The 14794-nt window shown below is 17.1% G+C and overlaps 4 protein-coding genes and 1 non-coding gene across 5 annotated transcripts, besides 20 other annotated features; 3 read left to right on the forward strand and 2 right to left on the reverse strand. All coding sequences in view use genetic code 6, as the record gives it.

Moving 5' to 3' along the window:
- Positions 1–979, forward strand: IMG5_170610 (hypothetical protein; the record flags this gene model as incomplete). The annotated part of the gene is made up of 4 exons (XM_004029865.1): positions 1–62; positions 130–303; positions 360–589; positions 634–979. 4 exons carry the CDS (start codon positions 1–3, stop codon positions 792–794), a joined length of 627 nt encoding a protein of 208 aa, XP_004029913.1. The 3' UTR covers positions 795–979.
- A 328-nt stretch (positions 980–1307) lies between these two features.
- Positions 1308–4479, reverse strand: IMG5_170620 (hypothetical protein; the record flags this gene model as incomplete). Its single annotated transcript, XM_004029866.1, has 3 exons — positions 1308–4094; positions 4150–4261; positions 4316–4479. The coding sequence occupies 3 exons, from the start codon at positions 4477–4479 to the stop codon at positions 1308–1310; spliced, it is 3063 nt and encodes a 1020-aa protein (XP_004029914.1).
- Positions 4267–4313: a microsatellite.
- Positions 4267–4314: a microsatellite.
- Positions 4480–4631: 152 nt separating the features above from the next.
- Positions 4632–5275, reverse strand: IMG5_170621 (hypothetical protein; the record flags this gene model as incomplete). Its single annotated transcript, XM_004029867.1, has 3 exons — positions 4632–4862; positions 4941–5108; positions 5171–5275. 3 exons carry the CDS (start codon positions 5273–5275, stop codon positions 4632–4634), a joined length of 504 nt encoding a protein of 167 aa, XP_004029915.1.
- A 1062-nt stretch (positions 5276–6337) lies between these two features.
- Positions 6338–6408, forward strand: IMG5_170630. Its single transcript has one exon. It is a non-coding gene; the product is annotated as a tRNA-Gly (tRNA).
- Positions 6409–6586: 178 nt separating this feature from the next.
- Positions 6587–6624: a microsatellite.
- A 1527-nt stretch (positions 6625–8151) lies between these two features.
- Positions 8152–8181: a microsatellite.
- Positions 8182–9346: 1165 nt separating this feature from the next.
- Positions 9347–9403: a microsatellite.
- Positions 9404–10146: 743 nt separating this feature from the next.
- Positions 10147–10189: a microsatellite.
- Positions 10155–10204: a microsatellite.
- A 15-nt stretch (positions 10205–10219) lies between these two features.
- Positions 10220–10262: a microsatellite.
- A 287-nt stretch (positions 10263–10549) lies between these two features.
- Positions 10550–10611: a microsatellite.
- A 107-nt stretch (positions 10612–10718) lies between these two features.
- Positions 10719–10809: a microsatellite.
- Positions 10722–10832: a microsatellite.
- Positions 10731–10801: a microsatellite.
- A 537-nt stretch (positions 10833–11369) lies between the features above and the next one.
- Positions 11370–12257, forward strand: IMG5_170640 (hypothetical protein; the record flags this gene model as incomplete). Its single annotated transcript, XM_004029868.1, has 1 exon — positions 11370–12257. One exon carries the CDS (start codon positions 11370–11372, stop codon positions 12255–12257), a length of 888 nt encoding a protein of 295 aa, XP_004029916.1.
- A 575-nt stretch (positions 12258–12832) lies between these two features.
- Positions 12833–12880: a microsatellite.
- Positions 12881–13501: 621 nt separating this feature from the next.
- Positions 13502–13575: a microsatellite.
- Positions 13503–13565: a microsatellite.
- Positions 13504–13568: a microsatellite.
- Positions 13565–13665: a microsatellite.
- Positions 13666–13753: 88 nt separating this feature from the next.
- Positions 13754–13811: a microsatellite.
- Positions 13812–13890: 79 nt separating this feature from the next.
- Positions 13891–13952: a microsatellite.
- Positions 13919–13956: a microsatellite.
- Positions 13957–14794: the final 838 nt, after the last annotated feature.

Here is a 14794-nt window from a genome sequence, read left to right on the forward strand (position 1 = left end):
ATGAAAGAATTAAAAAATAAAACTTCATAAAATAAAATTGAATAATTAACCTTAGGAGATTAGTATAAATATATATATTTTAATCAAAATTAATATTATATAAAATATAATCAAATAAACAAAATTCAGGCCAGAAAAAATAAAATGCCCATATTGTGCCGCACAAACAAATACTTAAATTTAATTCAGAAATGGTTTTTTGACATACACATTAAGTTTATTAGTACTTGTAACAATTCCATTGTTAGCATCGATATTTTTGATACCAATAGTAATTTTATTAACTAAAAATCTATGCCATATGTAAAAAAATAAAACTAAAAAATAATTTAAAAATATATATTGAACAAAATAAAAAGATGTTTATGTTGTGATAATAAAGTTGGTTCAAATGGAAATTTAATATATGCATTAAATATAAAAGATGGTATTGTTTCATTTAAAATAGGAGAAATAGGTTTTATTTTAACTAGAAAAATAATATTAAATATAATAATATTAATAATAACATTTCTTGTAATAATGTACAAAATCAAAAATACAACATATCATAGTCATAAATATGGACATTCACATGCTAATGATTTATGTATTATATATATAAATGTTATTTTAAATATTTGTTTTTTTTAGTATATTATACAAATAGTACATGGAATGTATTCATATCTGAATGTAGTATTTAAAAATTCCGAGAGAAAGGATAATAATAAATGTCCTATTGTTGGAATAATCACATTGATAGAACTATTGTTTCATGGGAAGGTCATGTAATTAGAGTAGAAGATCTTTGAGGAAGTCTTTAATAATACATACATCACGCAGTAACAATACTAATATTAATGGATCCTACAGAATAGACAGAAGACAATAAATACCCAGATTTACTCTTAACTTTTGATAGTGAATTAGTAGGTGATTATGCTTAAGTTTTAGATTAAATAAGTAGAGGAAGTCATATTGGATTTAATGCTACTTGCAAAAGCGTAGGTTTGGATAATTAAACAAGACATTTTCATGTTAGGAATATATGGAAATTGGAAGGGGAGAAATATATTGAACCTCATATTCATCATAATGGAAGATATAAAGACACTAGTAGAAATATTAGAAAAACAGATTAAAAAATATGATAATAATTATTTATTTTCTTATTCAAATAAATAAATAAAAATAATAAATATAATATATAATATATATTATATTGGAGTTTATTATTTTATTTTCCTAAAAAAATATTTTTATATATTTAATTTATTTATTTATTTTGTTTATTTTTTAAAAAGAAAAAACAAAAATTATTTTTTTCATTCTTCATAATCTTCACCTTCACCTTCGCCTTCTTCTTAAGGTTATTTTTGTTCTTCTTCTAAAATATCATGATCAGGTAATTGTAATTTAGGTTCTTCAGGGACTATATGTTTATAAGGTTCTCTATAAGGTTCTTATTCATCTTCTTCGTCTTCATAAACATCATCATATCTTAACTATACGAAAAGATTCACTTTTCTATAGTCCTATTCAGCTTTATTTTATTAACTTTCCTCGCTTATCAGATTTGAAAAATCAAGAAGTTTATCGTAAGTATTTTCGATTCCATTAATTTTTAATGAGTAGTGTTTTTTGTGAGTTTTTTTCAATTTATTATACCATTAAGGAACTGTTTTTGGAATTCCATCACATTTAGTCCATTTAAAATCATAGATATTAAATTTGGGTTTGTTCTCATCTTCATCTTCTCCAGGAGGCTCTTCTGCTGGAGGAGCATCTTCATTTTCTTCTCCTTCTTCTCTTTTTACTACTTTGGGTTTCGGGGCTTCCAATTCCCAAGCTTCATCTTAAATATCATATAGAACTTTTTCATCAGTAAGTACACAAACCATTCTTATAGGCCCCAAAGCTTTTTCTATATTCATAATTTCATCAGAAGCTCGAGGATAAAATCTCTCATTATCTTTTCTTTCCTGGGGAGTATCTCCAGCAGGATACCCATATAAAAGTATATCTCTAGAGGATATTTTGAAAGTTTTTAAATGGGCCTAGACGGCTTACATAATAAGCTTTGGTGTATAATTAGAAGGGAATTAAGGAGGTTATTAAGTCCATCTCATTGAATATTCGCTTTATGTATGTTAATGAAATTCAAAGGGCTTTTACCAATAGTGAAGTTTAAGTATTTTTTGAATATCAACAAACATAATATTTTGACGCGCACAAAAATTCACAAACATTAATTTTTGGTTTTCGCTTCTTTCTTAATCTTTTGGATCTGTGTAATTGTTTAGGACATAAACTCTCTTTTAGAAAATATTATTTAAATGTCTTCGTGTACTTTCTAGTGAATCATTAGCATCTAATTTATAATAGGTACATCCGAAATTCTATTCAGCGGTTTATTCGTAGAAATTTGTGAAAGAACTTGCGTTTAGTAAAATCTCATCCATTTTTTAGATTTCTTCTTCTTATAATTCGGCTTCAATGTCCATTTGATTTTTTAATCTATATCTTTTAATATAATTACTTTTTTCCATATTTAAATCAATAAAGAATGTTGGTAAGCCTACTTTTTTCAAAAAAGATTGTAATTATTATAAATTATACACACTCGGCCATCCATCAAATAATGTTTTGTCTTTATTTCCTTTAAGTCTTTCCACGAAATAATTTTCTACTTATTAAAAGTTTACTTCTTCTAAAGGACCTTCGTCTCCTCCTAGTTTTGTTTTGAGCATTTCGAATGTACTTTCCCATTCAACTAATACAAAACCGAATTTTTCTGCTATATATTTTGATGAAGTAGTAATACCGCTACCTGTGGGACCCGATACGAATCCAAAATGTGCTCTTTCTGTAACATAAAGGTCTATAATATCTAAGGCTTCTCTATCAATATTTATATATTTCCCTTGTACATAATAATCTAAAATAGGGTTCATTTCATGATAAAACTTCAACTTGTGGTTTTATTAAGTAAAATTTACCAAATAATCAATTGGGAAAAGTTCCCTTTCAAAATTATCAAACTAAGCACTTCTTTCTGGAAAATTAGTCAAAACGAATTTCCTTAAATTAATATTCGAGAATAGGATTTTCTATAACATTTCAACTACATATTTAGAAGGAATTTCCTACCCAATTTGTTCAAAAGAGTTCATTTTTTAACCTAAAGTAGTTCCTCGTTCGATTTCTGATTATATTTATTCGTATACATCAAGGAATATGAAATCTCTTTTTTTTTCCAAAGCATAGCAATATTCAGCTCCTAAATCCATATTATTATACATAAATGCGGCTATTACTAAAGGTTTAATACTAATCATTACATTTCTTATAAGATTTGGAATTGTATCAACTGCATTTAAATGTACAAAAAAGGATTATTTTTCAATTAATGAAAGTACTCCTTATCTGTTTTTTATAAAAAGCTCATATTTGGCTTTTTTTTCTTTTCTTTCAATATCTGTTTCAATGTATTTTTGTATATTGTTCATTACTTCGTCTTTTGGAGATTCTAAATAAAATACACGGAAAGGATTTCCGAAATGGTTTAAGAATATTTCCGCTGAAGGGCGATCTGCAAAAAAAGAGTCGACTATAAAGTTCGAAAAAGGAGCATTTTCTATATAATATATGAGCTTATTTACTTTGTCTATTTCGTCTTTTACATTATGTTATCGGCTAAATTTTTCCAAACATATATAATGATATTTTATTTTATTGCTTAATCTTTCACATACTTCAGATTTAGCTACACAAGGAGCTCCAAACATAAATATTATATTTGGATGAATTGCATTTTGTACCTATTTGAATACTTCGTCAACTGATAAATTTCCGTCTACAGTCTATACTTTTCCAAAATGGTTATAAAAATCCAATACTGGAGCAGTACTTCTATGAAAAGTTTCTATTCTATTAGCTATAGCTTCATAATTATCATCTGGTCTGCCAGATGTCTCAGCTCTTCCAAGAAGTCGTTGTCTTAAGATTTCATCAGAAACTTATACATTCAATATATAATCAATTTCTTTATATTTTTTTTCAAAAAGTTTAGCTTATTCAATACCTCTTGGAAAACCATCAATAAGGAATTTCTATTTATATTAAAAATATATATTTGTAAACATGATAAAATATATTTAATTTTACATAGGATTAACGACTTTTTATTGTCCTTATTATCAAGTTTATTAATAAATCATCTGGTACTAATTCTCCTCTTGCTGTTAAATCTTTAAAACGAAGACCTTCAGGTGTTTCACTAAATTATTTATTAATTATATATTTATTTATTTTTAAATATTTATTTTTTTACTTCTTTACTTCAGAACGTACGATATCACCTACTGATATATGATTAAAATGATAATCTCGTACTAATCTTTCACATTAAGTTCCTTTTCCACTTCCAGGACCTCCGCTTACAAATACTATTTTTGGATTTTAATAGTTTAGTTAATAATTGTAAAGTGTTTTCATTTTTTTTTATAAAGAAAATTATTATTTATATTTTATTTTATTTTTTTCAGTTTTATTTTTTTTTTTAAATATAAAATTGATTTTATTTATTTTATTTTCAATATTGGTATATAATTATTATTTTTTTTAGTTTATAATTAAAAAAAAAAAAATCAATCAACAAAATAATCTGTTATTATTTAATAATTATATTCTTTTAAAATTTCTTACTCTTATATAATTTGGTTCTATTCATTTTAATTTATTTACGAATAATCTGTCTTTAAATATTCCAAATTATTTACTTATTCAATAAACTCTTTTAATTTAGAAGAAGTTACCGATTTTTTAATCAATAAAAGTTATTTCAAATCATTATGCTTTAATTCATCTATAATCAAACACTAAACAATATTTGTAGAAAAATTATTTTCCTATTTATATTTTTCCAATAAGGCTTAACTATGTTTATAATTAATAACTTCATCACTTTTTCCATGAATAAGCATAATAGAACATTAGACTTTTCCAATTTTCCATATGTTTCCATAGATATCACTTTCTTAATCTTAATAATTAATATCTACTTATTTTTCCAAGAAAAGATAAACAGATGCTAATGGAGCCTCCAAAATCAACCCTTTAATATTCTTTTTTATATTTCAAAAAAATAAAATATGATTTAAAAATATATTTACATTATAAAATCTACTTTATATTTAGAAGCAAGATGAACAGCAGGGCCACTTCCAAGTGAAAATCCCCATAAAATAATTTCATTAATTTTATATTTTAACATATCTATTCCAAAACTCATTACGATTTCGCAATCTTAATAAGTGTTTTCTTCGTTTGCTTCTCCTTTTGAAATCCCATATCCTCTATAATCATAGGCAAGTATATTAAGCTTTTTATTGTTTCATTTTTTGTAAAAATATATATATATATAAAATATTTTTATTTTTTTTACTTTATAAATTTTAGATAACTAAACTAATTAATAAAATATTGTTCCTAAATCACTACTGTTTCCATGATTATAAACGATTACTGAGTTATCTTTTGCTCTATTTTGTTTTTCATTTAATTTTGCATTTATTTTACTTCGCGTTCTTTATGTGTACTATAGGTATCATTTGTTCCTTCTTATTTTCGTTTTTAAAATTTATTCTAAATAATTCATATTTTAAAGAATCTGGAATTATTTCTTCTTATGGCTTATATTCTTTCTTTAGCATAAATAATACTTTATCTTATTATTCATCTTATGTATCTTTAAATTAATATGCTTTTTTTAAAAAATAAATATATATATATATACATTTCTTATATTTATAAATATTATATATATACTTGGAATTGGTTATTGATATAAAAATGTTTTCATTAGAAATTTTTTCATTCCTAATGTATTTCCTACAAATTTAAAAAGTTTTTTTACAAATGTTGAATTGTTATTATTTGATTCTTGTTAATTATTACCTTCCATATTTTTTTTCCTCTAATTTTACTTTATATTTTATAAAAAAATTATTATATTTATATATTTTTTCTAAAAAATTTAACTTAGTTTCAATTTGAATTTAATTAATTAGATTTTCATAAATTTTAAAATATAAATGTGTAAAAAATAAACTATGAAAATAATTATATTAAATTATTTAATATTTTCTTTAAATAATCGTTTTTTTATATTATTATTTGATAATTATAATTGTATAAAAAAAAATTAAATAATAAATAATTATATAAAAGAAATTTATTATTATATATATATTTATTATTATTTGAAATATTTTAAATAAATTTTTTTATTAAAAATAAAACTTACTAAAAATATTATATACTTAAATTTGTTATAATTTTATATTACATCAAAGCATCGTTGGTCTAGTGGCAGGATTATTGCCTTCCAAGCAATCGGCTCGGGTTCAATTCCCGGACGATGCATTTTTTTTTTTTAATTAAAATAAATAATAAATATTTATTTAAATATAATTTTTATTTTTAAATATTAATAATTTATATTTAATAGAAAATTCTTTTTATAATTTCTATTCTATTTTATATTGAATATAATAAAATATTATTAAAAGTATACTAAATTTATTTTAAAAAGATGTTTTTATAAATCAATTTAAATAAATTTAAGTAAATTTAAAAAATAATAAATATATAAAAATTTATACATATATCATTTTTATATTTTATTATAAATTTTACAAGGTTTATTTTCTTAATTATATTGATTAAATAGTAAAAATAATCTTTTAGTATTATTTTTTATTTATTTATGTTCAATTATCAAAATAGAAGTTTTCACTTTATTTAAATAGTTTTTATTATCTAGAATCTTCAATTGAAATTTTTCTGATTTTTTTTAAATTTCTAAATTTTCTTAATCATTATAAAAACTATATTTGTGTAATTATATAAAATTCAAATAAATTTTAATACATAAAAATCTAAAATTTAGAATTACTTATTAAAATCATATTAAGGTTGATTCTTTTCTATATTTTGTTAAAATTAATTTATTTAATATATGTATTATTTTAAAAAATAATTTACAAATATTTTCTTCTTCATTTTCAATACAATTTTTTTTTAAATCACTTTCAAAGAAAAAATTCTTACTTTTCATTACGATTTGATCATATTATTCAAAAATATCAATTTAAATATTTTAAATACATGTGCTTTATAAATTATTTTAATTTACAATACCATTATATTTAGTCTAACTAAATGAATCTTAATTTTAATTTTTTAGTAAATTTTAATTTTTTTTAATTTTTATTTTACTTTCTAGAACATCAAATTTTTAAATAAATAATTATTCATCATCTTGAATTTTATATAATATTTTTTTGTAAATCAATAAATATAAAATAAAAAGTAAATAAAAAAATATAGTATATATAAAATACTATTTTAATTAAAATACAAATTTTTTATATTTTATTATTTTTATTTTTACCTTCCAATTTATAAGAGCCGGAAGTATTACAAGTTATTTTTTCTATTGAATTTTTTTTCTCAGAAATTTCTTTATTAATATCATCACTTAATTCCTTTTTAATTCTATTTTATCTTTTTATTGAACTTTTTGTTTTATTTAAATAATTGCTTGAAGAATTATTTATTATTTCCCTTAGTAATCTTTATTCTTCACTTAATTATATATTTTACTAACAATCATTTTCAATTTTATTAAAGTATTTTTAAGCATGTGATCTTATTTGAGCACCTGTCCTTGTTCCTATATATTCTTCAACTTTTTTCCAATTTTTAGAAAATAATTTTATGCCATCTACAAATTTTTGGTGCTCTTCTTGTGTCCATCTTCCATTAACAATTTTATTTTTTTATTTAATATCTATATTTTATAAAGTAATTGATTAATGAAAAGGCGAATTACTAATTTTCTTTTTTGTTAATTTCATATATATATATATATATATATATTTTTTTTTTTTTTTTTTTTTTTGGAAATTAAAAAAAAAAATTAATTTATTTTTATTTTATGCGTAATTATTAATTTTTTTTAAAATTAGTTGTTTTTAATTATTTTATCCACGCATAAAAAAGTAAAAGATAATTATAATTATAGATTTAGTTTTACATTTTAAAATAATGTTTCTTAAAATTATTTATGAATTTTAAAAAATCCGATATTTTTTGGTTTTTTAAATATATATATATATATATATATATATATATTATTATTACATCATTAAATACAATTAATTTAATAATAAAATTTAATCTTAAAGCTTTATTTATAAAAATTAAATAGTATATTTAATATACTATTTTTATAAAAATACAGATGCATATAATTTTTTCTTTATTTAAAAATATTTAGGGCAATTTATTTTCATTCACAATTAAATAAAAATTAGTAAATAGATAGTTGTTTAACTTGTTTATAAATAAATCGAAAATTAATAATAAAATTATTAAATATAACTTTTTAACATTATTTTTATATTTTTTTTAAAACATATTAATCTCTTATTGTTTTTTAATTGAATTTTCAAAATAATTAAAAATAAAATATGTTAAAAAGTAATAAATTTTTATTTATTTTTTAAAAAAAGAGAACACTCTCTTATTTTAATGAAAAAATTATAATTTTAATAGATAAATTAAAATAAAAAATAATTGGATTATAATTTTAATATTATTAGATTTTTGATTTAAATTATTCTTTTATTTTAATAAATATTTGACGTAATAATTATATTAAAATAAAACATTAAAAAATTTATACAAAAAAAAAATATATATATATAAAAAATAAGAAAAAATATATAATATTAAATATATTAATTATTTTCTATCTAAAAATATTAAATCATATTTCATCTATTTCTTCTTCATTATTTTAATTTTAATTATCGTTATTTTATTCTGGCTGATTATTTTCTTATTAAATAGTCTATACATAAGCAGCGCTTTCAGAATTATTTTTTTATTACTATTAAACTGCCTTTTTGAATTTTCTAAAATTTATAGGCAAATTATTATAGTCTTCTTCAGAAATTGTATATTTTTAAACTTCTGAAATATCAGTTATTTCTTTCAGAATAGATTCAGGATTATTATCTTGAACATATATAATATAATTATCTTTAGGATTATAATTTATAAGTGTTTCATCATCTTACATATTTGATACATGGTTTCCTTGACTATCTTAAAGAATTAAATCCATCATTTCACTTTAAGTACCATATCTTTTTTCTATTTATTATTTTATTTAGTATATTGATTAATTTAAATCAAAACGAATTTCAGCGATTTTAAATTCACATATATTATGGGATAAATTTAATTTCACATATTAACCAGGAGCTGCTTAGTTCATTTTTTTTTTTTAATTATTATTATTTTTATTAAAAGTATATTTAATATTATTTTATAAAAAATATTGATTATTTTTATATGTGTATATAAATTCTGTTTATTTCTTATATATTTTAAAATCAAATTATATTTATTTTTTTATATATATACTTTTTACTATATCTTAATATTTTTAAATGAAAATAAATTGTTTATTATATGTTTTATGTGTTATAAAAAATTATATTATTTTATTATTTATTATTTTTAATAAAATTTTATTAAGATTTAATTTTTCAATATAGATAAAAAAAAATTGAATTTAATTTTTGTTAAATAAACAATATAAAATTTCTAATAAATTTGCATTTATAATAAGTTCTTTTTATTTAATGTCATATTTAAAAAAAAAATATTGAAAATTAAGTTATTTAAACTTAATAAATCTCTGGATTAACAGGAATGATTAAAAAAACCAATATAACAAAAATTTCGTAAATAAATAACGAATGATAAAAAACATAATAAAATTATATTAGCTTTAAAGACTTTAAATTTTAATAAAGAGCAAACATTGTGATTTAATTAATTATTTATATTAATTGTAATTTAATATAAAAATTTAAACAAAATAAATATAATAAAAAGATTTTTAAAGGAATCTGTTAATTTAAATATTATTCTTTTCTAATTAATAATAATTATTTTGTTTTAATTTATCAGAATAATTTATAAAATATAAGAAGAATAAATATAATATTTTTAAAGAATAATATTTCAATCAGAAACAAAATTATAAATACAAAAGTATCAAAAACATATATTTTAAAATGAAAAATATATATATATAAATATATAAATAATAAAAATATAAATATATTATAAAAAATATAAAAAAAATAAAAGAATGTATATAAATATATGTATTTATATATATATTATATATATATATAACTACATATTTATATTTATTTTTATTTATTTATTTATTAAGTACATTATATAATTATTTATAAATTACTTACATATTTTTTTCAATGAAAATAATTCAGAAATTATTAAATTTTAAATTTAATTCTTTAAAATAAAAACATGAAATTAATAAATTATTAATAAAATATATAAAGAATTATTTTAATTTAAATAATAAATATTATTATAACTTAAGTTAATTATTTATTCAATAAAATAAGTATATAAAGATTAAAATTTTAAAAAATATATAAATATTTAATTAATATATTATTATTATTATTTTTTTTATTATTATTATTATTATTATTATTTTATTATTATTATTATATGTAATCATATAATTATAATTTTATTTATTTGTATTTTATTTTTATATTTTATTATTAAATTTATAAAATATATAAATATTTAACTATTATTTTTTTTTACAAATATTATTTATATATTATTTATTTTAATTTACATTATTTATATTTTTTTTATTTTATATATTTATTTTTCTTATTTTTTATTATTTTTTTATTTGATAAATAATTTTTTTTTATTTTGTTTTGTACATATTTCAAAAACATATTTTTAATTAAAATTATATTATATTAAAAATTTATTTAATCGAAATTTCTAGAATACTATTAATTGATTTATATAAAAATAATTAATATTGTAATAAATTATAAATACATTAAAAATATTATATATATTTTTTATAAATTATAAATTTGATAAATATAATTTTTTTTTTTAATTTAAATCTCAAACATAATCTTTTTTAATTATAAAATTAAATATGTATTTCTTAATATTTTATAATATTTGAATGTTTGATTTATATAACTCTTATTTCTTATATATTGTATTTAACATTAAAAATTTAATTTATTAGTTTTTATTAAATAATATCTTTGTTTCCTAACACATAAATAATTTTATTATTTACAAGATTAAATTTTTCTAATTTTTTATTAGAAAAATAAAAAAATAAAGTAACATATATTTATTATTAATCCATAATAATTTTATATTTATCTTTTAAATATTTTAACCTTTTTAAATAAATAAAAATAAAAAACTTCATCAATCCAACAATGAAACTATATAAATAAGCCCGAAAACTTTTAATTGATTAATACGAATATAAGCCATAACCATTTTTAATGACTATGGCAAAGCCTTTAATATAACATCCTGAATTATATGAAGAGGCAAAAATATTTGTAGCCGAATAATTAAATAGTTATTAACTTCTTCCGATACCTATTAATGTTCCATTTGAAGAAAGAATGTCATTCATGAATATAATGTTTGATAGTTATGTAAAATACTCTTCAGTATTAATATGTCAATAAACACATAGAATAGGAGGCGTTTTTTTGGCTTAAGATTTCAAAAATAAGCTAAAAATGCCTTAACATGCACCTGATTGGGCGCATAGAATGCAAAATTTATATGATTATGCTGAAGAGGAATATTATAAAAAAGAAGATATTGACACTAAGAAAATAACAGATAATATATTTATTAGATAAGAAATTATGGCGATAACAAAAGAAATGCAAGAGTCTAATTATGATAAATTACTAATTTACCACAATACAAAATTACAAATATAATGGGATTACAAAATGTCTTTTTATTTAACTAATTCTTATTTAAAAAGCGGGTTATTAAAGTTTTTGGGATATTAAAAAGTTTTGGATATTGATTTGGATAATTATACTGATAAAGATACTAATTAAAAATATTTTAAAGAGAATGAAGATTTGATTGTTAGATAATGTCAACTTTGTGTTGCAGATTACCATAAACTTAATTGGAAGGAACTTACATAACTTAATTTGAGATTTGATGTATTGGTTGATGATATAAATGTTTAGGATTTAAAAATTGAAAATATTAAACAGAGTGTTAAAAATTTAAAACCTGAAGATTTTTAAGATTTTAATGTAGAAAATATTAAAAAAAAAAAATCTTGAATATATATATTTGTGAATTTTATTTCGTTTGTTTATTTTATAAAAAATTTTTTAAATTGAAAGATTTATAATTTTGGAAAATAATAATATTTTATTGGCTTCTTATTTTTTTTAATTTAATGTATTTTAAAATGAAACTTTTCAAATTTTTTTTTTTTTTTAATATTAAAATTTAGTATTAAAGTATTAAATGATTTTAATTATAAAAATAAATAAAAAAGACATATGGAAACTATATAATTAGATTTGTTAAAAAAAATATACTATCACGTATAATATAATTAATTATATATTTATATTTTGAGTTAAAATTATTTAAATACTATTTTAATTATTTGTATTTTTAATTTATATAAGAAAAAATAAAATAAAAAAAAGAATTATATAAAAAATAAAAAAATCCAATCTTATAAAAATAAAAAATTATTTTTAATTCTTTCTAAAAATATATATAAAAATATAATAATATTAATTATATAAAATATTTGTATTAATAAAATATGACATTATATTTATAAATAAATTAATATAAAAAAAAATAAAAATAAAATCATAAAATTATTTATACAATTTAATAAAAATATTAATATAGTATTTTTAAAAATTTAAATATATAATTTTAATTAACATTTTTTGAGAAGTTTTTTTTATTTAAAATTAGAAAATACTTTAAAAATATGTAAAATTAATTTTTATTTTAAATACCTATACTTTTTTTATATTTATAGTTATTTTACAAATAGTATAAAATATATTACTAATAAAAATGTTTTATTATTCTTTTATTTATATTATTTAAACAGAGATTATATAATTTCACTTCTAATCCTACCTTTAAATATAAAAATATTTTTTAATTAAAATAATAAATATAGTTATTTTCATTTAGAATAAAAAAAGATAAAAATTTTTTTTATAATATTTTAACGAAAATTATTATTATATATAAAAGTTTATAATAATATAATTTAAATATTAAAAAATAAAAAAATTATAAGTAAATAAATATAAATTTTAATTTTATATTATTAGTATAAAGCTTTTTGTAACAAAGCTAATTATAAATTTATCAAAAAATAAACGAATATTAATATTAATTTTTTTTTATTAAAATATTATTGAACATATATATTATAAAGAAAACTCAAAAAAAAGTAAAAAAATTAGTAAATATTATTATTTTAAAATTTATAAATAAATTATAATTTATATAGTTTATATTTTTGATAATTAAAATCAATAAGTTTAAAATAAAAAAATTATTAAACTTAATAAAAAAAAATATATTAAATAAAAAAAAAAAATTATATATTTTAAATTTTATATTTTGTATTTTATATTTTAATTTTTATATTTTATTTTATATTATTTATTTTATATTTTTTATAATATCTTATATTTTATATTTATAATTATTACTATATTTTATGTGTTTTTATTCTTCTAAATATTAAATATTTTAAAATTTCTAGTTTTTATCAATTATATTTATTATCTAAAAAATATTATTTAAATAAATTATACCATAAAATATCTATATTTAAATAATTTATATGGTGTTATAATAATTGAATTTTTATTTATATTTTAATTATATTTATATAATTTTGTATAATTTTAATATTTGTATTTGTATTTTAAATTTATTAATATATTTATAAAATTTATAATAAATTTTTAATTTATAATTATTTTTAATCTAAATTTAATTCATATTTAATTGATAATTCAATTTTTTATTTTATAATTTTAAAAATTTTTTTAATTATTAATTAAATTTTTATATGAAAGTTTTTATTAATGTTAATTTACTTTTATTACTATTTATTTTTAATTTTCATTAATTAAATTAAATAATTTACTTTTTTTATTTTTTCAATTCTTTATACATTTTATTATTTTAAGTAAGATTTGATATTTTATATTTAGAAAAATTATATTAATAAATTTAATAATTTTATATTAAATTTAAAAAATACTTTTTTTAATTTAATTAATTATTATTAACACAAAATAAAAAGATTCTAAATTTTAATGATATTTTTATTAATTTGATAAAAAAAATTATATTATATGAATAATAGATTTTTCTATCGTATTGTAAAATAAAGTATTTTTTTCAAAAATCAATTTAATTTTAATCTTTATTTCTAAATTATATATTTAATGTAAAAAGTTGTGTTATATATAAATTAATATAATGAATAGCTATAAAAAATCTAGAGAAGATTCGATTTTATCAATAGAATAATAAAAAGAAAATCCCAGCATAATTGATTTCCCAATAAAATTATGGCACAAACTAACTTTCTGTATTTTCGGAATAGCTTCAATGGCTGGTTAAAATACAATGCTTTCTACTTTAGATTTTTACAGATCTAGATATTAAAAAGATAAATTTGTGGATGTTTCTTTTTATTTTGTGGTTCCTGTTATGCTTTCGACATTTTTATCAGGTCCTTTTTGTCCTTATTTTGCAGAAAAATTTTCTTTAAATGTAAGAATTTCATTATCTTTTTTAATGGTTGGATTAACTC

This window comes from Ichthyophthirius multifiliis, assembly GCF_000220395.1.
Source record: "Ichthyophthirius multifiliis unplaced genomic scaffold scaff_1120509251258, whole genome shotgun sequence".
Lineage (NCBI taxonomy): Eukaryota > Ciliophora > Oligohymenophorea > Hymenostomatida > Ichthyophthirius > Ichthyophthirius multifiliis.